The sequence below is a fragment of the Rana temporaria genome, chromosome 5, assembly GCF_905171775.1.
Source record: "Rana temporaria chromosome 5, aRanTem1.1, whole genome shotgun sequence".
NCBI classification, from domain to species: Eukaryota; Metazoa; Chordata; class Amphibia; order Anura; family Ranidae; genus Rana; species Rana temporaria.
In genome coordinates this window covers 407258676-407284339 of record NC_053493.1, presented here as the reverse complement: position 1 = coordinate 407284339, position 25664 = coordinate 407258676, and the positions used below count along the sequence as shown (strand labels likewise).

General features: G+C 40.7%; 1 protein-coding gene across 1 annotated transcript in view; it reads left to right on the top strand.

Annotated features, from left to right (window-relative positions):
• FAM135B (family with sequence similarity 135 member B) overlaps window positions 1-17003 on the top strand; it is a 134886-nt gene extending 117883 nt beyond the window's left edge. The window contains exons 16-19 of the mRNA XM_040355006.1: window positions 3050-3201; window positions 6210-6320; window positions 12469-12582; window positions 16291-17003. Of these exons, the coding sequence (XP_040210940.1) occupies window positions 3050-3201; window positions 6210-6320; window positions 12469-12582; window positions 16291-16496 (583 nt within the window). The 3' untranslated portion in view covers window positions 16497-17003. The remainder of the gene's footprint in view (window positions 1-3049; window positions 3202-6209; window positions 6321-12468; window positions 12583-16290) is intronic.
• The last annotated feature ends 8661 nt before the right edge of the window (window positions 17004-25664 follow it).

The window sequence follows — 25664 nt, the reverse complement described above, 5'->3', positions numbered from 1 at the left end:
TCCCGCCGGCTGTGTGTAGGGGGAAAAAAACAAATGAGCAGGTTCTCAGTTTCCCCTTGGTTTTCCCGGTGGACATTTTACCGCCGGGAAAACCGATAGTTTGTACAAGGCATCAGAATAGGCTGATGCATAAACCAAAAGAAAGTAGCAACATCTAATAAGGACATAGCAAATCGGTTGGTGTCGACATAGCGCCAGTTCACCTAAATTAGACTTAAGATGCAACAGTATAAAACATTAATGTTGCCCCTAGTCAGGTGCACACAAGCAGATTTTCAAAATAACGAAGAAGACATCACATTTTGGAAATTAAGAAGACAGGGAAGAAAGCATAAGCAGGAATCAAACCAGAGCAGGCTCAATAGAAATCGAGGGAGAATTAGGGTAAAGGCTTAGGGGCAGAGGAGGGGGTAGGAAAAAAAAGGGGGGGGGTGTTGGATGTGAAAGCAATTGGTTAGGGACACATGCACAGTTACAGTTGCTCTATCGAGGGGGCCACAGAGGTGTTATAATCTTGAGAGAATCGAAAATCGCCCTCAGTAAAAACAGGTTTTATTGAATTGTTCCTCCTTTCGTTTTAATGCGGCCGTCAATTGTTCCATCAGGTTAATTTCATTCACCACAGTTATCCACTGACCAATCGAAGGGGAATCTGAGCATTTCCATTTTTGCAGAATACATATTTTAGCGAAAATTAAGAAGGTGGATCAAGAGGGATTTCTTATATCGACGCCTCGACATCGGAGTAAGGGGAATTGGGCACTTCGCCGGATCGTCGGCAAGTGAAATGTCTGTCATTCTAAAAACCATACGTCGAATAGCGTCCCAGAAGGGGCGAACACGTGAGCATGTCCAGAATACGTGCAGTAACGAACCATCAGGTTGGTGACATCGCCAGCAGGTGGAGGGAACTGGAGGGTAGATCTTATGTAGGAGCGTGGGTACTCTATACCAGAGAGCCAGGACCTTAAACCCCACCTTTTGGAAACGCCTCATCATATTTTGCATCGAGAAAAAAGTAGGCGCCAGACCAAGGACAGAGAACCAAGGTCCCCATAATGTTGCTATAATTAATACTAGCAATTTGTTAGAATGTTTTTTTTTTTTTTAAGGACCTTCGTTTGGTTAGTGTGGTCAGATCTAAGGATGGAAAAAAAATTCTTCAATGAGTGCATTTCTCTTTTTTTTTATATCTTTATTTTTCATTTATTAAACACATAAAACATACACAACCATATGTTATATTTCAGCAATTAAATAAATCAAAATCAAATATCAAACAAAGTAGGCCTTGGTATGAACTCTATTCGCATACCACATATCCTACAAAAAACAAGGAAACAAAGAAAAACCTCTTTCTCTTATCTTTTTGTACCTCAGCGTCATAGACCATGAAGATTTTCATTGCTGCTTAGTAATTCTTGCTATTACTCATCAACATAGTTGATAGTGGTTAAGGAGACATTAACACCTCATCATATGTTGGGGTCTAGAACAATGTCCTTTTCCCATCCTTTTCTTCTAGGGAATGGTAAAGGCATCTAGATGACTTCCTAAAAGGGCTTAAAGGGGTTGTAAAGGTACAATGTTTTTTCCATAAATAGCTTCCTTTAGCTTAGTACAGTCCTCCTTCACTTACCTCATCCTTCCATTTTGCTTATTTCTTCTGAGAAATCCTCACTTCCTGTTCTTCTGTCTGTAACTCCACACAGTAATGCGAGGCTTTCTCCCTGGTGTGGAGAAAGCCTCTTGAGGGGGGAGGGGGCAAGCAGGCAAGTCAGGACACTCTCTACTTTGCAAATAAAGAAAGGAGCTGTGTGTTAGTGGGCGTCCTGACACTCCTGCTCGCCCCCTCAAGAGGCTTTCTCCACACCAGGAAGAAAGCCTCGCATTATGGCGGTGAGTTAAATGAAGGAGGACTGCACTAAGGTAAAGGAAGCTATTTAGGGAAAAAAAATGTTTTCCTTTACAACCCCTTTAACTACTGTTGTCGCAGATATACACACATGAACTTTAATATCATTCCAATCTTAGTCTGTAGGGTTCAATATTGAGTTAGCCCACCCTTTGCAGCTATCACAGCTTCAACTCTTCTGGGAAGGCTGTCTGCAAGGTTTAGGAGTGTGTCTATGGGAATGTTTGACCATTCTTCCAGGCACAGATGTTGAACGAGAAAGCCTGGCTCGTAAAGGTGTTCTATATCGGGTTGAGATCAGGCCAGTCAAGTTCCTCCACCCCAAACTCGCCCATCCATGTCTTTATGGACCTTGCTGTGTGCACTGGATGCAGTCATGTTGGAACAGAAAGGGGCCGTCCCCAAACTGTTCCCACAAAGTTGGGAGCATAAAATGATCCGAAATGTCTTGGAATGGTGACACCTTAAGAATTTCCTTCACTGAAACTAAGGGGCCAAACCCAACCCCTGAAAAACAACCCCACATCATAATCCCCCCCTCCACCAAATGATTTGGACCAGTGCACAAAGCAAGGTCCATAAAGTCATGGATGAGCAAGTTTGAGGTGGAGGAACTTGACTGACCTACACACAGTCTTGACCTCAACCTGATAAAAAACCTTTGGGATAAATTAGACCAGGGACTGCTAGCCAGACCTTCTCGTTCAACATCAGTGCCTGACCCCACAAATACGCTTCTGGAAGAATGGTCAAACATTCCCATAGACACACTCCTAAACCTTGTGGACGGCCTTCCCAGAAGAGTTGAAGCTGTTATAGCTGCAAAGGGCGGGCCAACTCAATATTGAACCCTACAGACTAAGACTGGGATACCATTAAAGTTTGTTTGCATGTAAAGGCAGGCATCCCAATACTTTTGGTATTATCGTGTATATAAACAAACTGAACAACCAGAATAGTAAGATTCAGTCAGTAGTAAGAAAATGAGGTGTGTACACATAAGCCACTAAACAGGGGACTGAAGTTCCTCTTCAAATATCACCAATTTAGGGGTTACAGCAATGTAAATGTACAGTATGGAAATGTTTGGGACAAAAAAACATTATTGTACCTGTGTGATTTGTCTCTATGCAGTTTCATTGGGCATTCACTGGGAAACATCATCATCCGATCGGTGCTCACCCGCCCTCGCTTCCGATATTACCTGAACAAGCTGCACACCTTCCTTTCCCTTTCTGGACCCCACCTGGGAACTCTCTATAGTAACAGCACGTTGGTCAGTACAGGTGAGTTAGTATTTGGTAGTGTTATGAATTGGCAAGGTGGTATATCTTTGGAAGGTGCAAGAACGTATTTTATGGTGCTCAGGCTAGGATATAAATACTGTATATCTATATATATAAAACTCAACGTGTGTGTGTGTGTATGTATGTTCCAGCATCACGTCCAAACGGCTAAAGATATTAACATGAAACTTGGCACACATGTTACTTATATGTCAGCAACAAACATAGGATAGGTGGTTTAACCCTTACCCACCCCCATTTGCCATGGTCAGGGTTTTCCTTTAAAGTCCCATTCAACTCTATGGGAAATACATGTTACTTCATAACTTCCAAACGGCTGTAGATATTTCGATAACACTTGGTCACATGTTACTTATATGTCCACTTAAACTATAGGATAGTTAATTTATCCCTTAACTACCCCCATTTGTGAGGGTCGGGGTTTTTGTTTAAAGTCCCATGCAAATCAATGGGAAATGTATGTTCCCACATAACTTCTCTACGCCTGGAGATATTTCAATAATACCTGGTACACATATTACTTATATGCCAAATAAAAATATATGACAGTTAAATTAACCCTTACCTACATCCTTATATAAAAGATGGGTATATTTATATTACTATGATTTTCCTCCCCAAAAGGTTAAGATAGGAAGACCGGGCAACGCCGGGTATTCAGCTAGTAAATGTATAAAAAATATGTCTACATAAAAATAATCTATGACAAACAACTGTAAGCCTAAGGCAGTCCTTTTTAAATAAACAATCATCGATCAATTATAGGTATATGAGAAAGGAGCATCCAAGTATAGCTAATAGGAAACAGAAAACAGAACAACACAAACTAACTCCATTGAACGTCATTTTAATTAAAAAGTGTTTGTAAACCAATATTACAAAAAGTGGACTTTTCAGTGACCCAACAAATTGTATAAAGCAAGGGACTCTGTAGATGTATAAGGCACAGCAGATGTATTAGACCTCTGTAGATATATAGAGCACAGTAGATGTATTAGACCTCTGTAGATGTATTAGACCTCTGTAGATGTATTGGACCTCTGTAGATATATAGAGCACAGCAGATGTATTAGACCTCTGTAGATGTATTGGACCTCTGTAGATATATAGAGCACAGTAGATGTATTAGACCTCTGTAGATGTATTGGACCTCTGTAGATATATAGAGCACAGCAGATGTATTAGACCTCTGTAGATGTATTGGACCTCTGTAGATATATAGAGCACAGTAGATGTATTAGACCTCTGTAGATGTATTAGACCTCTGTAGATGTATTGGACCTCTGTAGATATATAGAGCACAGTAGATGTATTAGACCTCTGTAGATGTATTGGGCTCTGTGGATGTATGGGGCTCATTAGATGTATGGACCTCTGTAGATGTATTGGACTCTGTAGATGTATGGCCCTTTGACGTTGTATGGGGATCTGTAGATGTATTGCACCTCTTTAAATGTAAGGGCTCTGTAGATGAACCTCTGTAAATGTATTGGACCTCTATAGATATGTATGGGACTCTGTAGATGTATGGACTGCTGTAGATGTATGGACCGCTGTAGAGCTTTGGGACTCTATAGACATATTGGACCTCTGTAGATGTATTGGGCTCTGTAGATGTATTGAACCTCTGTAGATGTATGGAGCTCTGCAGATGTATAGACCACTGTAGATGTATGGGGCTTTGTAGATGTACTGGACCTTTGTAGATATATGAGGCTCTATAACTGGATTGGACCTCTGTAGATGTATGGGGCTCTTTAGATGTATGGTCCTTTGTAGTTGTATTGGGGTCTGTATATGTACTGGACCTCTTTAGATGTATGGGGCTCTATAGATGGGCAGTAGGTGTATTGAACCTTTGTAGATGTATGGAGCTCTGTAGATGTATGGGGCTCTGTAGATGTATGGGGTTCATTAGATGTATGGAGCTCTGTAGATGTATTAGACTTCTGTAGATTTATAGGCCACAGTAGGTGTATTGAACCTTTGTAGATGTATGGGGCTCTGTAGATGTATGGGGCTCTGTAGATGTATGGGGCTCTGTAGATGTATGGCCCTTTATAGTTGTATGGGGCTCTGTAGATGTACTGGACCTCTTTGGATGTACAGGGCTCTGTAGATGGACCTCTGTAGATGTATGGGGCTCTGTAGATGTACGGACCACTGTAGAGGTCATGGGACTCTATAGATACATTGGGTATCATTAGATGTATCGGGCTCAGTAAATGTGTTAGACCTCTGTAGATGTATTGGAGCTCTGTAGATGTATTGGAGCTCTGTAGATGTATGGGGCTCTGTAGATGTATGGGGCTCTGTAGATGTATGGGATCCTGTAGATGTAGATGTACGCTATGGGCCTCTGTAGACGTATGGACCTCTGTAGATGTTTGGACCTCTGTAGATGTATGGACCTCTGTAGATGTATTAGACCTTTTGTAGATGTATAAGGCACAGTAGATGTATTGGACCTCTGTAGATGTATGGGCTCTGTATATGTATGACCCTTTGTAGTTGTATTGGTCTCTGTATATGTACTGAACCTCTTTAAATATACAGGGTTCTGTAGATGGGCCTCTGTAGATGTATTGGACCTCTATAGATGTATGAGTTCTGTAGATGTATGAAATGCTGTAAAGGTATGGGACTCTATAGATACATTGGACCTCTGTAGATGTATTGTGCTCTTTAGATGTGTTAGACCTCTGTAGATGTATGGGGCTCCGTAGATTTATGGGCCTCTGTATATGTATTGGACCTCTGTAGATGTTTGGACCTCTGTGGATATATGGACCTCTGTAGATGTATTGGACCTCTGTAGATAAATTGCACTTTTGTAGATGTATAGGCCTTTGCAGACGTACTGGACCTCTGTAGATGTACAGGCATCTCTAGATGTATTGGATCTCTGTAGATGTATTAGGTCTTCTTCAGACTGTTTAACTATGTACTGTAACTATGTATCATCATATTCTGTATTTCCTTCACAGGTTTGTGGCTGATGCAAAAGCTGAAAAAGTCCGGCTCTCTCCTACAGCTGACGTTCAGGGACAACGCTGATCTGCGGAAATCTTTCCTGTATCAGCTCAGCCAGAAACCAGGTTTGTAGCTGAGAAACAAAACTAGAGAAAATAGGACACTACTGGCACCAATATATAGCAACAACATGAGTTATATCTTTAAAAGACACCAGTAAATCTTTATTTTAAAAAGTTTTTTTTTTTTAACAAACAATGTAATAAAAACATTTGTCTGATGTAATGGGCGGGACAGTGGGTAGCACTCCCGCCTAGCAGTAAAAAGGGTCACTGGTTAAATCCCAACCACGAGACTACCTGCCAGGAGTTTGCATGTTCTCCCTGTGCCGGTGTGGGTTTCCTGCCACACTCTAAAGACATGCTGGTAGGTTAATTGGCTTCTGTCTAAATTGGCCCTAGTATATATCCTTGAGGGTAGGGACCGATGTGAATGTTTATGTAAAGTGCTGCGTAAATTGACGGCACTATATAAGTACATTAAATAATAATGACCTCCTAATCAGGTGCCATTGACCTTCATTCCATACCGTGTAACTTGTACAGTCAAATAGGTTCATTTTCCAATCTTTTTAAAGAAAAATTCCAGGGATGGATATTTTTTTAGCTTGGACCAATGTAACTATGCATACACCATACTTGTGGGGTCCCTCTAGAAGCTGGAGATCCCTGTAGTAGACATTGTTAGTACAGTGATCTCTGCTAGCTTCCGGTTCTCATGATGAACAGCTGCCCTGCTGCATTGTGAACACAGGAGATTGGCCAGTGGACACGGGGGGGCATTCAGAGATTGCTTTGGCACAGAAACAAAGTACTGTAAACACATCGGGGCAGATCCTCAAAGAAATTACGCCGACGTATCTGTTGATACGCCGCGTAATTTCAAATTTTGCGCGTCGTATCTTTGTTTTGGTATCCACCAAACAAGATACGACGGCATCTGTGTTAGATCCGACAGGCGTACGCCTTAGTACGCCGTCGGATCTAAGATGCAATTTTCCGGCGGCCGCTGGGTGGCGTTCATGTCGTAATCCGCGGCGAGTATGCAAATTAGCTATTTCCGACGATCCACGAACGTACGAGCGGCCGTCGCATTCTTTTACGTTGTTTCCGTTCGGCTTTTTCCGGCGTATAGTTAAAGCTGCTATCTGGTGGCGTACTCAATGTTAAGTATGGCCGTCGTTCCCGCCTATAATTTTGAAAATTTTCTTTGTTTGCGTAAGTCGTCCGTGAATGGGGCTGGACGCCATTTACGTTCACGCTGAAAACAATGACGTCCTTGCAACGTCATTTGGAGCAATGCACCCTGGGAGTTTTGACGGACGGTGCATGCGCAGTTCATTCGGCGCGGGGACGCACTTCATTTAAATGAAACACGCCCCCTACTCGCCGCATTTGAATTCCGCGCCCTTACGCCGCGAGAGATACACTATGCAGCCGTAACTTACAGCGCAAATTCTTTCTGGATTCAAACCAAAGCCAGGTAAGTTACAGCGGCGTAGCGTATCTCAGATACGCTGTGCGGGTGCAGATCTATGTGGATCTGCCCCATCCAGTCTCTAGTGATGTGACTCCTAATATATCTTCTAAACATGAATATAGTTTGGTGTAATGGCGCTAAAAAAACACTACAAAACTTAATAAGGACTTAAAATAATAATCTCATCACTAGGCCCATAAGTAAATAAGGAAATAAGTACGTGGTGAATCCTCCAAAGGATGTGAGTAAAATGTGTTCCACTCTGGGTTAATCCTGGAATACCATCCGACATCCAAAAAAATGTGGAGGGTATTTGTAGTGGTAAATAATATTACGTAACCAATAATGCGTGAACAACTGTGCCAAATCACTGCACAATGTTGCAACAATATAATCAAAAGTGAATAATGAAAACAGATCCGATATAATTAAAACACCAAAAACACTAGTCTAATAAAGTGCGGCGTGCAATAATTAAAGTGCAAAAAATATTAATTCAAGTGATCCACAATAAAAATAAATGACATGCAAAAAACAGCATGAAAATAAATAAAAATGTCCAGTTAGATAATAAGATAATAACGATGTCTCTAATAGTCCACCAATTGAAATTAGAGTAGAAGCAAAGTGATAATAATAAAGTGTTCCAGTGCATATGATGATAAAGAATATAAATTCATGAATGAATGTTCAGTGAAAAAAGTTGTGCTCTAAATCACAGATCCTTGTATCCACAGCGTTCAGTGATCAAATGCTGGATATGCATGCATGTTTAAACTTCCACCATCAGGCTTCCCAGAAGTGTCAGACAGACTAGGTGTTCCAGCCCCTTACCTCAGAACAGCTTGTAATCAAGCCTCAATGGATATCTCCCTGGCAGTCTGCTGTTAATCCAGCACCTCAGTCTCACGATTCAGTCACAAATGCTTGCAGTCTCTCAGAGAAAATACAAAGCAAGGGGAGCCTCCATAGTGTAGTAATATTAAAACATTTATTGAAGAAACAAGTAAACACTCACAGTATAAGTGATGAAAAGTCGGCGTGTACAATCTATGTGTCCACCCGCTCTGCGGCCGCGAGCGAGTGACGTCACCAGCAGCTCCTCCACGTCCTCACGCGTATCGCAACTGTTACACGTTGCTTACTCATAGGATCCTATATATACCTTATCACATATCTTCTAAACATGCTGTCATACCATGTACAGTGGAACCTCGGATTGTGAGTAACGCGGTTACACTGTATTTGGAAAAATTCTGACTCGGTTTGTGAGTGTTGTCTCGCAAAACGAGCAGGATTCAAGCCAAAGCGGTGTGCAGTACCGCATTTGGCCTGAGGTGGAGGGTGCGGGGCCGTTCGGAAATGCTTGGAAAACCTTGGAAATACTCTGTTTACAAGGTTTTCTAAATTCAGCCGAGCTGCCCTCTGGGCTTTCTGGGTGTTTCCGAGGCAAAAATTGACCTGGTAACTGTGGTGGCTGAAGTCAGTTCCCGTTCCTTGCACATGTGGGGTCTGGCGCACGGTTCACATTGGCTGCAGCGGCTGTTCTGCCCTCATTTCCTGACGTGTTCAGCCCATGGTTGTTTTCTTCTCCCCACTTACTTGGTCACAATTAACCTCTATGAATGGCAACACAGTCATAATGGCCCACGGTAGAATGAAAAAAGGAAACAAGTCACAGGGAGGAGGAAGTTGGGAAGAGGATCTGCAAAGACCAACAAAAAATGTGGAAAGTAAAAAAAGATAATTAAAAAAGGTTCATAAAAACCCCCTATCCGTGAATCCTCCCCCATAACAACCCATTCAAAAAATAACAAAACAGACATAAAAAAAAGGAAGACCAGCCCCCAACTCCCTACTCCTCCATATTCCCTAAATTACATCCATGTTCCCCATATATTCCGGTATTTCTCCAGTGAGTCTTCTACATGAATAGTTTCTTCTATGGCTCTTACGATTTCAACCCTTACTACCCACTCCTTCATGCTTGGTACTTCTTGAGTCCTCCAAAAACTCATAATCAAACTTTTAGCTGCATTTAAAGTGGAGGTTCACCCAAAAAATACATTTTTAACATTAGATTGAGGCTATTTAAGGGGAGCAGAAACAGGTATTTTTCTTCTAAATCAATGCCGTACTTACCATTTTAGAGATAGATGTTCTCCCGCCGCTTCCGGGTATGGGCTGCGGGACTGGGCGTTCCTATTTGATTGACAGCCTTCCGACGTCGCATACAGTGCGTCACGATTTTCCAAAAGTTGGTGCGCAGGCACCGTATAGGCACCGTATAGGCACCGTATAGAGCCGCACCGACGTTCGGCTTCTTTCGGCAACTGGTGACGCGCTGTATGCGACCGTCGGAAGGCTGTCAATCAAATAGGAACGCCCAGTCCCGAAGATCATACCCGGAAGCGGCGGGAGAACATCTATCTCGAAAACGGTAAGTACGGCATTGATTTTAAAAAAAATACCCGTTTCTCAATCTAATGTTAAATTATTTTTTTTGGGTGAACTCCCGCTTTAAGAGAAATGGGACTAGGGTGTTCTTATATTGAGGGACCGTTATCCTTGTGTCATGAAATAGACACTCCCAAGGACCCTTCTGAATACATTCTCCCGTAATTTGAAAAATTGCTGCCAGAATTCCCTCCCAGTAGGGTTGAATATTTATGCATTCCCACCACAGGTGCGCAAAGGTCCCCGGGACATCGCAGCCCCTCCAACAAGTTGGGGGTCCCTCTGCCCCGAGCCTGTGTGCCCTCTGGGGGGGTCACATACCATCTCGCCAGGAGTCTATAGCACATTTTCACTGTCTTTGTATCCCCTGTAGAAAAACAAGCTGTTCTCAAGGTTTTCCTTCTATGTTCCTCATCTCTGAGCGGACCTATCTCCTCTTCCCATTTTCCCAGATATTCTGATTCTGATTCTGTTTCCTTAATTCGAAAATGGGAGTTGATTTTTTATTTATTATCAGCATTTTTTATTTATTTTTTCAAGGTTCAAAATATCAATTCATGTTTATACAGCTTTATATTCCATAGTGTCATACAATACCAGCTATATACTGTAGGTACATATAAATACAAAACAATCCATTATATTACATCCCAGATAATTAACATGTAAAAGAAGAGCAGAGAGAAAAAAAAAAAGAAAACAGAGAGGAAAATTACCCCCTTCTCGGCTCTCTCCCTCCTTAACGCATATTTAAGTTATAATATAATTCGGTCCACTCAGCCACCCCTTTCCTGGGGACTGCCCTTCTTCCTACCACAACCCCTACCCCCCTATGTAACAATGCATATATCCAGTCTTATTATTGTTCGGTGCTCCCCATTCCCTTATAACCCTAGTCTCACCAAACACTATTGTGGGAGAAGAAAAAAGGGGAAAAAAACCCGAAGCACGTGTAAGGGGCCCTTATTGTCCATACTATCACCCAGACAGGAGAGACAAAAAAAAAAACCCAACCCTCTATCCTAAAGTGTAAGGCGTTGTACACACGGTCGGACCAAACCGATGTGACTGGTCCGTCGAACCATTTTCATCGGTTCACCTCTGAAGTGGCCGTACGGCCTGATATGTGTACACACCGTCAGTCCAAAATCCGATCGGGTCAGAACGCGGTGACGTCAAACACACGACGTGCTGAATTAAACGAAGTTCAATGCTTCCAAGCATGCGTCGACTTGATTCTGAGCATGCGCGGGTTTTGAACCAATGCTTTTCTGTACTAACCATCGGTTTGGTCCGATGGGGCAGCGGTCCATCGGTTCGGTTTTGAAGCGTGTTTTAAAATTTTGGACCGAAGGAAAACAGACCGATGGCCTATACACACGGTTGGTTTGGTCCGATGAAACTGAACTTCGGTTCATTTTCATCGGTTCGGTCCGACCGTGTGTACGGGGCCTAAGGGGCTTCTAATAGCTACTTTCTCACCAAACATGGGAGTTGATTTACTAAAACTGGACAGTGCAAAATCTGGTGCAGCTCTACATAGAAACCAATCAGATTTTAGATTTTTATTGTCAAAGCTTAAGAGCCGGTTCACACAGGGGCGGCACGACTCGGCCAGGAGACATGAAGACGACATCTAAGGCGACTTGCAAAATGACTTCTGTATAGAAGTCAATGCAGGTCGCCCCGAGTCGCCCCCGAAGTAGTACAAGAACCTTTTTCTAAGTCGGAGCGACTTGCGTCGCTCCTATTAGAACGGTTCTATTCACTAGAATGGGACGCGATTTGTCAGGTGGCTGCGTCGCCTGACGAGTCGCCCCAGTGTGAACCGGGTCTTAAGGAACAAGCTGAAGTTAGAAGCTGATTGGTTACCATGCACAGCTGCACCAGATTCTGAGTGCTCCAGTTTTAGTAGATCTCCCCCAATATATCAGTAGATGTCCTTACAAGGTAATGTCTACGCGTTTTTGTGGTTGACCTCATAACTAGGACATACTGCCCATATCTTCAAATGCATTTGTCTCCAATCTGAAAATGAACAAATCTATATACTTCCTGCAAACTGGAACATTTTTATGTATTAGTGACAATTTGCAACCTGTCTTTTACCTTCATCCATCATTCTTATTGGATTGTGTGAACTACATGCACTCCACTATTTTGGACATATATATAATATATATATATATATATATATATATATATATATATATATATATATATATATATATATGTACACCTTAAAGACTCTGAACTATGTATCTTTTTTGTCCACAGGTCTTCAGTACTTTAAAAATGTTGTGTTGGTGGCATCTCCCCAAGATCGGTATGTTCCATTTCACTCAGCAAGGATTGAAATGTGCAAAAATGCCATTAAGGACAAGCATACAGGTACTATACATTATAAAACAAAAAGGATCTCAATCATATAATGCTTGGAAATATAGTATGTTATATATTTTTTTATTTTAATTAGTAGCTTGAAAAAAGTAAAGAGCAGCTGTAAAACTTCCCTTCCCAATCTGGTGCTTCCCCTCCACAGACTTATTACTTGGAGGTTCAGCACCTGTCATTTCCTGGGCTTAACCACTTCATCCCTGGAGGATTTGGCTGCCCAATGACCGGGCCATTTTTTTTTTGCGATTTGGCATTGCATCGCTTTAAATGACAAGTGCGCGGTCGTGCGACGTTGCACCCAAAAAAAATTGACATCCTTTTATTCCCACAATTAGAGCTTTCCTTTGGTGGTATTTGGTCCCCTCTGTGGTTTTATTTTTTGTGCTATAAACAAAAAAAGCGACACTTTTGAAAAAAAAATATATATTTTTTTACTTTTTGCTATAATAAATATCCCCAGCAAATATATATAAAAAAAATATTTTTTCCTCAGTTTAGGCCGGTATGTATTCTTCATATTTTTGGATCAAAAAATCGCAATAAGCGTATATTGATTGGTTTGTGCAAAAGTTATAGCGTCTACAAAATAGGGGATAGATTTATAGCATTTTTATTATTATTATTTCGTTTTACTAGTAATGGCGGCGATCTGTAATTTTTATTATGACTGCAACATTATGGCGGACACTTTAGACACTTTTGACGCTAAGTTGGGACCATTGTCATTTATACAGTGATCAGTGCTATAAAAATGCACTGATTACTGGCAGGGAAGTGGTTAACACTAGAGGGAGAGGAAGGGGTTAAGTGTGTCCTAGGGAGTGATTCTAACTGTGGAGGGGGGGGGCTACCAGTGACATGACATTGATCACTGCTCCCAATGACAGGGAGCAGTAGATCACTGTCCTGTCACTAGGCAGAACAGGGACATGTCTTGTTTACATAGGCATCTCCCCATTCTGCAGTTCTGTTACACGATCGCGGGAGACCGGCGGACATCAAGTTTGCGGGTCCCATGGGCACGGTCATGGATCTCGCGGCAGGGGACATACAGGTACGTCCCTTTGCGCAGCCGTTCCATTCTGCCGACGTAAATCTACAGGTGGCGGTCGGCAAGTGGTAAAAAGTGATATTAAAGTCTTGTTTTTTTTAATTTCAAAATAGCAAACATGGGGGGTAGATTTGAAATGAGGGGAAGCTCTGCTGATTTTATTATCCAATCACGTGCAAGCTAAAATGCTCTTTTTTATTTTCCTTGCATGTCCCCCTCGGATCTACAGCGACTGCACTTCCAAGTGCACTTTCAGTGCAATTTCAAGTGCACTTTGCACTTGTAGTTGGCAAATGTAGTGCAAAGTAGATTTGCCGTTAGTAAATAACCCCCAAGGTGTACTTACCTGCTCTGTGTAGTGGTTTTGCACAGAGCAGTTCAGGTTCCTCTCCAGTGCTCCTGGCCCCTCCCTCCTGCCGAGTGCCCCCGTAAGAACGTAAAATTGGTGGCTATAATAATAATAATTCGGTTGCAAAATAATAAATAACGAGACAATAAAACATTTGCTGATAGGCTTTTCCGAGTACAGCCCTCGGGTCCCGGAAGCTTATACAAGGAACGCACTAGGGATGCGCTCCTTGTATAAGACTGACAGGCGTCTCAGCCAATCAGGTTCACCGGTTCTGGTAACCTGGTAACCTGATTGGCTGAAGCGTCATCGAGGGCGGGAGACGACATCGAGGGACGGTGGAAGCAGGATGGTTGACCCCAAAAATGTAAGTGCCGGGCTGAAATGAGGAGGGGGCATTTTACAGGGCACAGTGGCAGCATTTAACAGGGCACAGTGGCGAGTACAATTGATGGGCACAGTGGCGAGTACAATTGATGGGCACAGTGGCGAGTACAATTGATGGGCACAGTGGTGACAACAATTGATGGGCACAATGGTGACAACAATTGATGGGCACAGTGTAAATGTTTGATGGCATGGCACAGTGGCTGCGTTTGGCATGGCACAGTGGTGACAACAATTGATGGGCACAGTGGTGACAATTGATGGGCACAGTGGTGACAATTGATAGCTCAGTGGCTGCGTGTAATGGCATGGCACAGTGGTGACAGTTGATTGGCACAGTGGCTGCGTTTGATGGCATGGCACAGTGGCGACAATTGATGGCACAGTGGCGACAATTGATGGCATGGCACAGTGGCTGCAATTGATGGGTACAGTAGCTGTGTATGATGGGCACAGTGGCTGCCTTGGATGGCACAGTGGCTGCAATTGATGGGCACAGTAGCTGTGTATGATGGGCACAGTGAGGCTGCAATTGTTTTTTTGTTTTTTTTGTTTGTTTGCGCCCCCCCCAAAAATTTGGAGCACCAGCCGCCACTGCACATAACTGGTTACTAGATGTTGTTGTTAGGAGACATTCTTCTTCCACAGTCCCTGGGGAGACATGGGGAGACTGCTGTTAGCCCACGCTTTGATATAATTATAGAATTATTATCCATTCCTTTAACCACTTCATTACTGGGCACTTAAACCCCCTTCCTGCCCAGACCAATTTTCAGCTTTCAGCGCTGACGCATTTTGAATGACAATTGCGCGGTCATACAACACTGTACCCAAATTATATTTTTTTTATTTTTTTCCCACAAAAATAGATTTATTTTGGTGGTATTTGATCATCTCTGCGATTTTAATTTTTTGCGCTATAAACAAAAAAAGACAGAAAATTTTGAAAAGAAACACAATATTTTTTACTTTTTGTTATAATAATATCCCAATTTTTTTTTTTATATTTTTTCCTCAGTTTAGTACAATACGTATTCTTCTACATATTTTTGTTAAATAAATCGCAAAAAGGGTATATTGATTGGTTTGCACAAAAGTTATAGCACCTACAAAATAGGGGATAGATTTATGATTTATTTTTTATTTTTTACTAGTAATGGCGGCGATCTGCGTTTTTTTTTTGTCAGGCCTGCAATATTGCGACGGACATATCAGACACTGTTGACACAATTTTGGGACCATTCACATTTCTACAGCGATCAGTGCTATAAAAATGCACTAATTACTGTATAAATGTGACTGGCAGTGAAGGGGTTAACACTAGGGGGTGAGGAATGTGTATCCTGGGTGTGTTCTAACTGTGTGGGGGGAGGGGACTGACTGGGGAGGTGACCGATGCTGTGTCCCTATGTACAAGGGACACGGCATCGGTCTCCTTTCTCCCTGACAGGACGTGGAGCTCGGTGTTTACACACAGAGCTCCACGTCCCTGCTCTGTCACCGCCGATCGCAGGTACCTGGCGGACATCGTGGCCACCAGGCACTCGCATCGGCTTCTCAACGATGCGCCGGGCACAGTGTTTACCCGCTGCGCCCCCCAGTGGCGTGCACGGGTAATGCACTTGAGAGCCGCGCTGTGGACGTCTTTCGTCTATAGCGCGGCTCTCAAGTGGTTACATTTAGGGCTCTTTGTACTGACCAGGGGCAAAGGCCATGTCCTGCATTGTAGGTTGTTGCGTATTTCTGCTGCCAACCTTTGAACTTTTGGCCAAAAGTTTACAATTTGTGAATCCTGGGGATTTGCTGCAACCCATGAAAACATCAAACCCAAGCCTTATCTCTACTCATAAAACATCCATGGCCCAATATACAGATGATCACAGGCTTAATGCAACTTCAATACTTTTCTTTCCAGGTCCCATCTACACCGAAATGATAAACAATCTTCTACAGCCGGTGATAGACTCCAAGGACTGCACTTTGATCAGGCACAACGTTTTTCATGCCCTCCCAAACACAGCTAACACTCTGATTGGACGAGCCGCTCACATCGCTGTGCTGGACTCTGAGCTTTTTTTGGAAAAGTTTTTCCTCGTGGCTGGCCTGAGCTACTTCAAATAGCGCTGGATTCTAAAAGTAGGGATTGTCCATTAATACATGTAAACCAAAAAGTCACCGGAACGAGGAGTGTCTATATAACCATATAACAGGAATATCAGCAAAAAAAAAGGACACAAAGTGGGTCTTTCTCCCATCAACAATTTAAGTAATTGTTTTTTTTCTGGAGAACACTTCTGTAGCAGTGTATATAAGTAATATGATTATTTTATAACTTTGACTCTAATGGCCTCAATCAAGCCAATGTTTCCTGTCCAAATGAGTTGTTTGCCCAGCTACACGACTATTTCAGACCTTGTTCCTGTACTATGAAGTAAATGCCACAAAAACGATTTCACCTTCATTATGCATTGATTAGTCTATTATTTTCTAAACTTCATGGCAATTTGCCTGTCTGTGTTTACAGGTGGTTTCCTTACAGGGCTATTCAAAAAATAAGTTGGCACTTTACCCAGGTAGAGGGACAAGGAAGGGTTGCAAAATGACCATCAATATAACCCACTTGGCTTTGGAATATTTTGGGCACAGCTTTATAATTAAAATAAATGGTGGGCTAGGGCCATCTAATGCCCAGGGGGAAGATGAGAAATTACCTTCCTTCCCTCAAACCTCCTTCCCAGAACTTTTCCCAAAATCCTTCCACACTACAAAACCCTTTTCCCGTTCCCCCAGTCAAGAGCTCTTCCCTCCCTCCGCCTCCCACCGCCCACCCCACTACAATGCCCCCCCCCCTATCCTTGCAGAGCCCTTCCTTCATCACCATCAACTACAACGCTTTCCCCCCCATCCCTCTACCCAAATACAGAGTTCTTCCCTCACCATTTCCCTCCAACAACACTACACAGCTCCTGCTCCTATACAGAGACTTTACTTCATCACCCTCAACTAACAATCTCTTTCCCCATCCTTCTCCTCTTCCCTAGTACAGAACTCTTCCCACACCCTCTCCCCCCAAAAACACTACAAAGCCCCCCCAATACAGAGACCTTCCCTAACCCCTCCGACCTCCCACCCCCACTACAATGCACTCCCTCTCCATACAGAGCCCTTCCTTCATCACCATCAACTACAAAGCTCTGTCCCCATCCCTCTACCCCATACAGAACTCATCCCACACCCTCTCCCCCCAACAACACTACACCCCCCATACAGAGACCTTCCTTCATCACCATCAACTACAAAGCTCTGCCCCCATCCCTCTACCCCATACAGAACTCATCCCACACCCTCTCCCCCAACAACACTACACCCGCCATACAGAGACCTTCCTTCATCACCCTCAACTACACATCTCTTCCCCCATCCCTCTCCTCCAGTGCAGACCTCACCCCACACCCTCTCTCCCCAACAACACTACCCCCCCCCCCCATACAGAGACCTTCCTTTATCACCCTCAACTAACAATCTCTTCCCCCATCCTTCTCCTCTCCCCTAGTACAGAACTCTTCTCACACCCTCTCCCCCCAAAAACACTACAAAGCCCCCCCAATACAGAGACCTTCCCTAACCCCTCCGACCTCACACCCCCACTACAATGCACTCCCTCTCCATACAGAGCCCTTCCTTCATCACCATCAACTACAAAGCTCTGCTCCCATCCCTCTATCCCATACAGAACTTGTCCCACACCCTCTCCCCCCAAGAACACTACACCCCCCATACACAGACCTTCCTTCATCACCCTCAACTACAAATCTCTTCCCCCATCCCTCTCCTCCAGTGCAGACCTCACCCCACACTATCTCTCCCCAACAACACTACACCCCCTCCCCCCCATACAGAGACCTTCCTTCATCACTCTCAACTAACAATCTCTCCCCCATCCCTCTCCTCTCCCCCAGTACAGAACTCTTCCCATACCCTCTCCCCCCATCAACACCACAAGCCCCCCTCCCATACAGAAACTTTCCTTTTATCACCCTCAACTACAGATCTCTTCCCCCATCCCTCTCCTCTCCCCAGTACAGAAATCTTCCCACACCCTCTCCCCCCAACAACACTACAAACCCCCCCAATACAGAGACCTTCCCTAACCCCTCCAACCTCCCACCCCCATTACAATGCCCCCCCCTCCATACAGAACCCTTCCTTCATCACCATCAATTACAAAGCTCTGCCCCCATCCCTCTCCCCCAATACAGAGCTCTTCCCTCACCCTCTCCCCCCAACAACACTACAAAGCCATCCCATACAGAGACCTTCCTTCATCACACTCAACTACAAATCTCTTCCCCCATCCCTCTCCTCTCCCCCAGTACAGAGCTCTTCCCACAGCCTTTCCCCCCAACAACACTACAAAGCCCCCCCATACAGAGACCTTCCTTCATCACCCTCAACTACAAATCTTTTCCCCATCCCTCTCCTCTCCACCAGTACATAACTCGTCCCACACCCTCTCCCCCCCCCCAAAAAAATAACAAACAAAAAGCCCTCCCCCATAAAAAGACCTTCCCTATTCCCTCCAACCTCCCACCCCCACTAAAATGCCCCCACCCCCCTCTATACAGAGCCATTCCTTCATCATGATCAACTATAAAGCTCTGCCCCATCTCTCTTCCCCAATACAGAGCTTTTCCGTCACCCTCTTCCCCCAACAACACTACAAGCCCCCCCCATCCCCCATACAGAGACCTTTCTTCATCACCCTCAACTACAAATCTCTTCCAAATTAGTAGCTACCCTTTCTCACCAATTAACAAACCCTAGGGCCCTTCTGCCCTCCCGTAATTACCAACTCCTATTTACAAGGTGGAAGTAACTTGTCTTTCCTAATAAAATTAACTTTCTAATTCTTTCCACTGCTCCAGATTTCATGTCCAATTGTTACTCCCTGAACCCTTCCTTCCTATCCCCTCCTTACCCACCCATCTTGTCATGTGCCTTTTTCATCTGCATTCACGGAAAACCATTACTACAGATGCAAAAAAAAATCCTATACAAGTTATGCAAAAAATACATACATTACATTCTTCACACCGGACATCAACACGGGCCCCAGAAACCTTGGAATCTCCTATGCCAACATAATGCAGAGACACCCTCCCCACCCCTCATCTTAACATGCAATGCCCAGTGATTGACCTATTGAGAGGCCATGCAATGTCTGAGAGAACATGTCAATGCAAAACTTTCAGAAAGCTGATACTATAGAAAATTTGAGGACTCTATTGGGTTGGTGTGAGCAACTAAAATTATGTGCCAAAATGTGATACATTCAATTAGGTGACCAGCTTTTTTTAACGCTTATTTAATCTAATAGAAGGTTTATTTTAAAATATAATTGACAAATGATCTTTTCTCTAATATAAAAATTGAAGACAGATCTTTAGAAAAAAAAAAAATAGAAAAAAAATCTTTCCAACCTAAGCCACCATGGGTTGAGTACATCCAGAAAATGTAAAAAACTAACGTTTTAGTGGCAGTGAGTGAACCTTAAAATACTTCAAGAAATATTCCACGGTGTACATTTTTCGTTTACAAAATTGGAGAAAAAAAAAGAGAAAAAAACAATACAACAGCAATCTATTTCAGAGCTATGGATAAAATCACAAACAAAAAAACAAAAATCTCAAATAGATTATTTTTCCATTAATAAAAGACAATTGTGGGAGGCAAAGGTTTAACAATACAACGGCACTGCATATTATTTATTTGTAAATAAATTATTTTGTGTATAAAGCCGTGATACTTAAAGGTTCAAATAAATAGCCCTGAAAATATTTTTGTAAAAGCATTTTCAGAATGTGTTCATAATTTTATTTAAATCAATATACAATATTCTTTATATCCGCTTATATCATTTTATTATTTGTAGAAGCTTAGACACCAGTAAAACACGGGTATATTTTTTGTCTACATTTGAATCCATGTTTTTTTTTAATGTTTTCCCATTATTAAGTTATTAATAATAATATAAAAAATAATAATAATAATAATAATAATAATAATAATAATAATAAAAATAATACACACTACTGTTATTTTAATTATTATTATTATTTTATGAAATGGAGCAAAAAACAAATACATAGAGTAGACCTATGGTATATAGTAGTTTTTTCTAAGGTGTAAATAAATTTGGATGCTACCAGCAATGAGAGGTATTTTTTTACAGTACATACACCACCAAAACTCCCTTTAACATTCTAGCAATAACAGCTCAGTAAATAATTAAAATAGTATGGTATACATCCTCTGCTAAAAAAGCAGGCACTCTCTGATGTAAATTGTGTAAATAAAACTTGTCTGGGATTGCCTCAACTATAAAATTGTACAAAATGTAATCTATATCTGTCTGAATGTTATAAAAATGTTATCATTTAAATTATTTTTAATGTACATTTGTGATATCAATGCTGAAAAAAAAATATCTAATCATCATCTTATAGTATTAACCAGATAGATTTCAATATATAAAACATGTTTGTATTTATTTTGTCCTGTAAAGCTGCTTCTAAAATATTGAAATTTTCCTGGATATTTTAAAAAGAGTGGGGTAACAAAGACGATACTGTATTCATGGAATATGTTGTTTTCTGCAATAGAAACCTTTCTAGCATTATGCAACCAATTAAAATTAAAGTTAAAATTAAAGGGATCTGGCCTAAAAATGTTTCAATCAACAACATTTGCATGCAGCACTTGCTATGTCAGGTTCATATTAAATACATATATACCGTATATTGTGTTTGTTTGTATGTATATATATATATATATATATATATATATATATATATATACACACACACATACATACATATGTATACTGTATATATATATTATTTTATTTTTTCTCATTTACCCTGATGATTATAGCATTACATTTTCCAATGCACAGTCATATGCAAAAAAAATAATAATAATTTTTCTTTTAGTTTTTTTTTTATTAAATATTTTCGTTTTTTTTAGTTACTCTTAAAATGTCTCCTTCAAAATATATTTGAAATTAAACAGACTTATGCACAGTTGTTTTCAAAAGGACCCTAGTTTTCATATACATTTTACGTACAGTCATTCTAAACCAGGGTTTTGCGGAACCCCAGGGTTCCTCCAGAGGTTACTATAGATTTCTTGAACTCTAATTTGATGGTGCCTGTAAAGTTTTGGGTCCAGCACCACTTGGAAGAGCCAGCAGCATGACACCAATGATCTTTTTTAGCTGTCTGTAAGGGGGACATTCTCCCCACTGGCCACCAATGTAAGAGGAACATTATTTCCAATGGCCACCAATGTAAGTGGAATATTATTCCCACTAGCCACCAGTGTAAGAGGAACATTCTTCCCAGTGGCCACCAGTGTAAGAGGAACATTCTTCCTGCTGGCCACCAGTGTACGAGAAACATTATTCCCAGCTGCCACCAATGTGAGAGGAACATCCTTCCCACTGGCCATCAGTGTAAGAGGAACATTTTTCCCAGTGGACATCATTGTAAGAGGAAAATTTTTCCCAGTAGCTACATCATTGTAAGAGGAGCATTCTTCCCACTGACAACCAGTGTAAGAGAAACGTTCTTCTCACTGGCCACCAATGTAAGAGGACCATTCTTCCCAGTGGCCATCAGTGTAAGAGGAACATTCTTCCCGCTGGCACCCAGTGTACGAGAAACATTATTCCCAATGGTCACCCATGAAAGAGGAACATTCTTCCCAGTGGCCACCATTGTAAGAGGAGCATTATTATCACTGACCACCAGTGTAAGAGGTAAGTTCTTCTCAATGGCCACCAGTGTAAGAGGAACATACTTCCCACTGGCCATCAGTGTAGGAGGAACATTCTTCTCGATGGCCAACAATGTAAGAGGAACAATCTTCCCAATCGGTGCCCCTGGTCCTGCTGGACCTAAGTGCAGCTTTCGACACAGTAGATCACAAAACGCTTCTCGTGCGTCTCACAGAAGTAGCCAGAGTCGCAGTTTCGGATCTACCATGGTTCGCATCATTCCTGGAAAATCAATCTCAGACAGTCAAACTAGGAACCTTCACGTCAGAAGCCTGCACCGTTACATGTGGAGTCCCACAAGGATCACCCCTGTCGCCAGTGCTCTTCAACATCTTCCTCCGCCAACTCTTCGCAATCATCAGCAAACAGGACCTGCTCTATCATTCTTACGGGGACGACACTCAACTTTATCTCCGCATCACCAACAAAAAAGACCAATATCATGGATTGGAAAAATGTCTGACATTGATAGATAATTGGGTGACAGAGAGCTCCCTCAAACTCAATGGAACAGAGCTACTTCTTCTACACGCAAACCATCAGTCAGCTTCATCGGTTAAATGATGACAACGGTCCTTCGGACCGTTCTCATCAGATGGACTGATCGTGTGTACGCGGCCTTAGTGAACGTAACGATTAGGAATATATCCGAAGTTACGAATTATCTGAAAAAACAAAAGCTGTATGTAAACGAATGGAACATAATAAATTAATAATAATAATAAATAACAACAACATTAATAATAAAAACTTGTTTTATTATTACTATTTTTTATTATTAATTAGTTCCGTTCCATACGATTTCGATGGGGCATTCGTTTTTCAGATAATTCATAACTTCGCATAATTAGTTTTCATTACATTCACTAACAGCCAATTTGAAAGGAAATTCCAATACCTATAATTTAATAGTTAGTTATTACTAGTTAGTTATTATTTCACATTTTCGGGCTTTCCTTCTTTTGAATTTTACGATTTTCTCTCTTATCTTCGGATTTATGAATTTACAAATTTATGGATGTTCGAATTTAGAATTTATGAATTTTCAAATTTACGAACTCATGAATTAAATTTTTTTATGAATTGCGATCATAACGAATGACCCGAAAAAAAAAAAACGACTGAAACTAAATTTAAAACACACATTTTTTGGCAGTGCACAATTCTACAAGAGAGTTTACGCCCACTTTAAGAATGCAAATTTTTGCATGTTTGCTTTTTAACACTTCAGATCACTAACAGGTTCACTTAAAAAAAATGAAAGTCCGGCAACACGGTACAAGTTCCAGTAAAATCCCTAGAATCTTTACTTCAATTACATAAAGACAAAAGAGGAATCCATTACACAGCAAGTTTGACACATTTCAGCTCCTTACTGAGCCTTAGTCATAACCACTAATTAAGCAAGTAAGCCCAGTAAGGGGCTGAAATGCATCAACCTTGCTATGCAATTGTGCCGAACCAACTGGAAACCCAAGCATGGGTGCCTCTGCCAAAATACAGCTTCCTCCACTCAGGAACCAGGTATTATAGAGGAGAATTGTACCCAAGAACGAGACAACACTAGCTTAGGTGCAAACTAGAACTCACTTTATTGTAAATTCACACAGAATATAGACCACACAAAATCAGGTAAGAGCTTGATCAAATTTTCCTAAACAATGCAAACTGTAAACAGTAATATCATTAGCACATTTAAAGAACAGCCAACTTAAACATAAACAGTAATCTAATTAAACAGTAAGCTAATTGACTAGTCACCTAGACAAGCCTAGGTGACTTCGATCAGTGGCCACCCAGTTCAAATCTCATTAACCAGCTTTCTTTTCACATACATATTCTAACTGAGTTTCAAGTTGGCAGAGACCATCATGGCTTCCTTGACTGTGGTAATGTCATTTTTCATTATATAACAGGACATCTTCCTGAATGCTTGTAGCTCCCTCAAATGTTAGGGCCCATAGTCAGTAGGCAAGAGGCCACCCCGCAGCCCCCTCCAAAAGCCCCTGTCCCGGTTGGGTTCTTCACAGTAATGGTTTCCCCCTTTGTCTTCATTAAATTTTATTGGAAGTTCTACCGTGTTGCTGGATATTCATTGACTTTACATGGCCCCTGGAAAAACATAAGTTGACTGTTAGAATTTTATTATCAATAAAATGTAAAATTAATTATAATTATATTACATTTTATAATAAATAATAATGAATATATATATCTTTTTTTTGTTTAGCATTTTGCTTATCTGCAATTTGTTTGTGTTCATATTTATATTTTTAAATACTTAATAGCCAATTATAAGTAAATTATTTAAAAGTTCCAGACATTTAAAAAAAATATTTGGCTAAAAAAAATAAAAACACTGTAATATTACACTGTTCTAAATGGTAAATTAGGAATGCAAAACAAAACAAAAAAAAAAGAATCATTAAAGTTTAATGTAAAGTCTAAAAAAAAATGTTAAAAATGATCTGTGTTCATATTTATGATTTTAAATACTTATTAGCCAATTAGAAGTAAATTATTTAAAAGTTCCATAGATTTAAAAAAAAAAAAATTTGGCTAAAAATAATAAAACAACTAACACTGTTCTAAATGATAAATTAAAAATGCATAGCAAAAAATAAATAAAAATAAATAAAAGAATCATTAGAGTTTAATGTAAATCCTTAAAAAAAGAGAAAAAATTATTTGTCTCTAAAACACATTTATGTTTGTGCATACAAAACAACAAGATATTTGATACTGACGTTATTTTATTTTGTAGTAAATAAATATTAATCCCACTGTCCATATTTAGACACGACCAACTAACCAGACGCTATAGGGATTTTTCAATTTTAAAAGCATAAACATTTTTGTAAATTGAAATATCAAGTCTTACATTTTTTTTTCTTTTACCTTTGGCCAGCATGACTTTTTATGTTGCTCACAGGAGAGTGATTAGGTTATGATAACCTGAGGCGTTTAAACTTAAAAATGTCAGCGGAAAAAAAAGAAATGCTCACATAATCTACTCTGTTATGGACTATTTAAGTCTCAAGGAGAAAATAAGCTTCTGATTGCAGTGCCTAGAGTGTCTCTCAAATGTCAACAGAGACCCGAACTCATCCTGAAAAATTTAAGTAAATATCATGTAAAGTACAAGGTTAAAATAACAGCATCAAGTCAAATGGTTTTCAAGGGCTTTCAAATATTATATATATATATATATATATATATATATATATATATATATATATATATATATATATATATATATATATATATATATATGTATATATATATATATATATATATATATATATATATATATATATGTATATATATATATATATATATATATATATATATATATATATATATATATATATATATATATATATATAAATCAGTGCAAATTGTTGTGAAGTTATGTACTAGAAAATATAGACTTTATCCCTGTAGCTTCTACA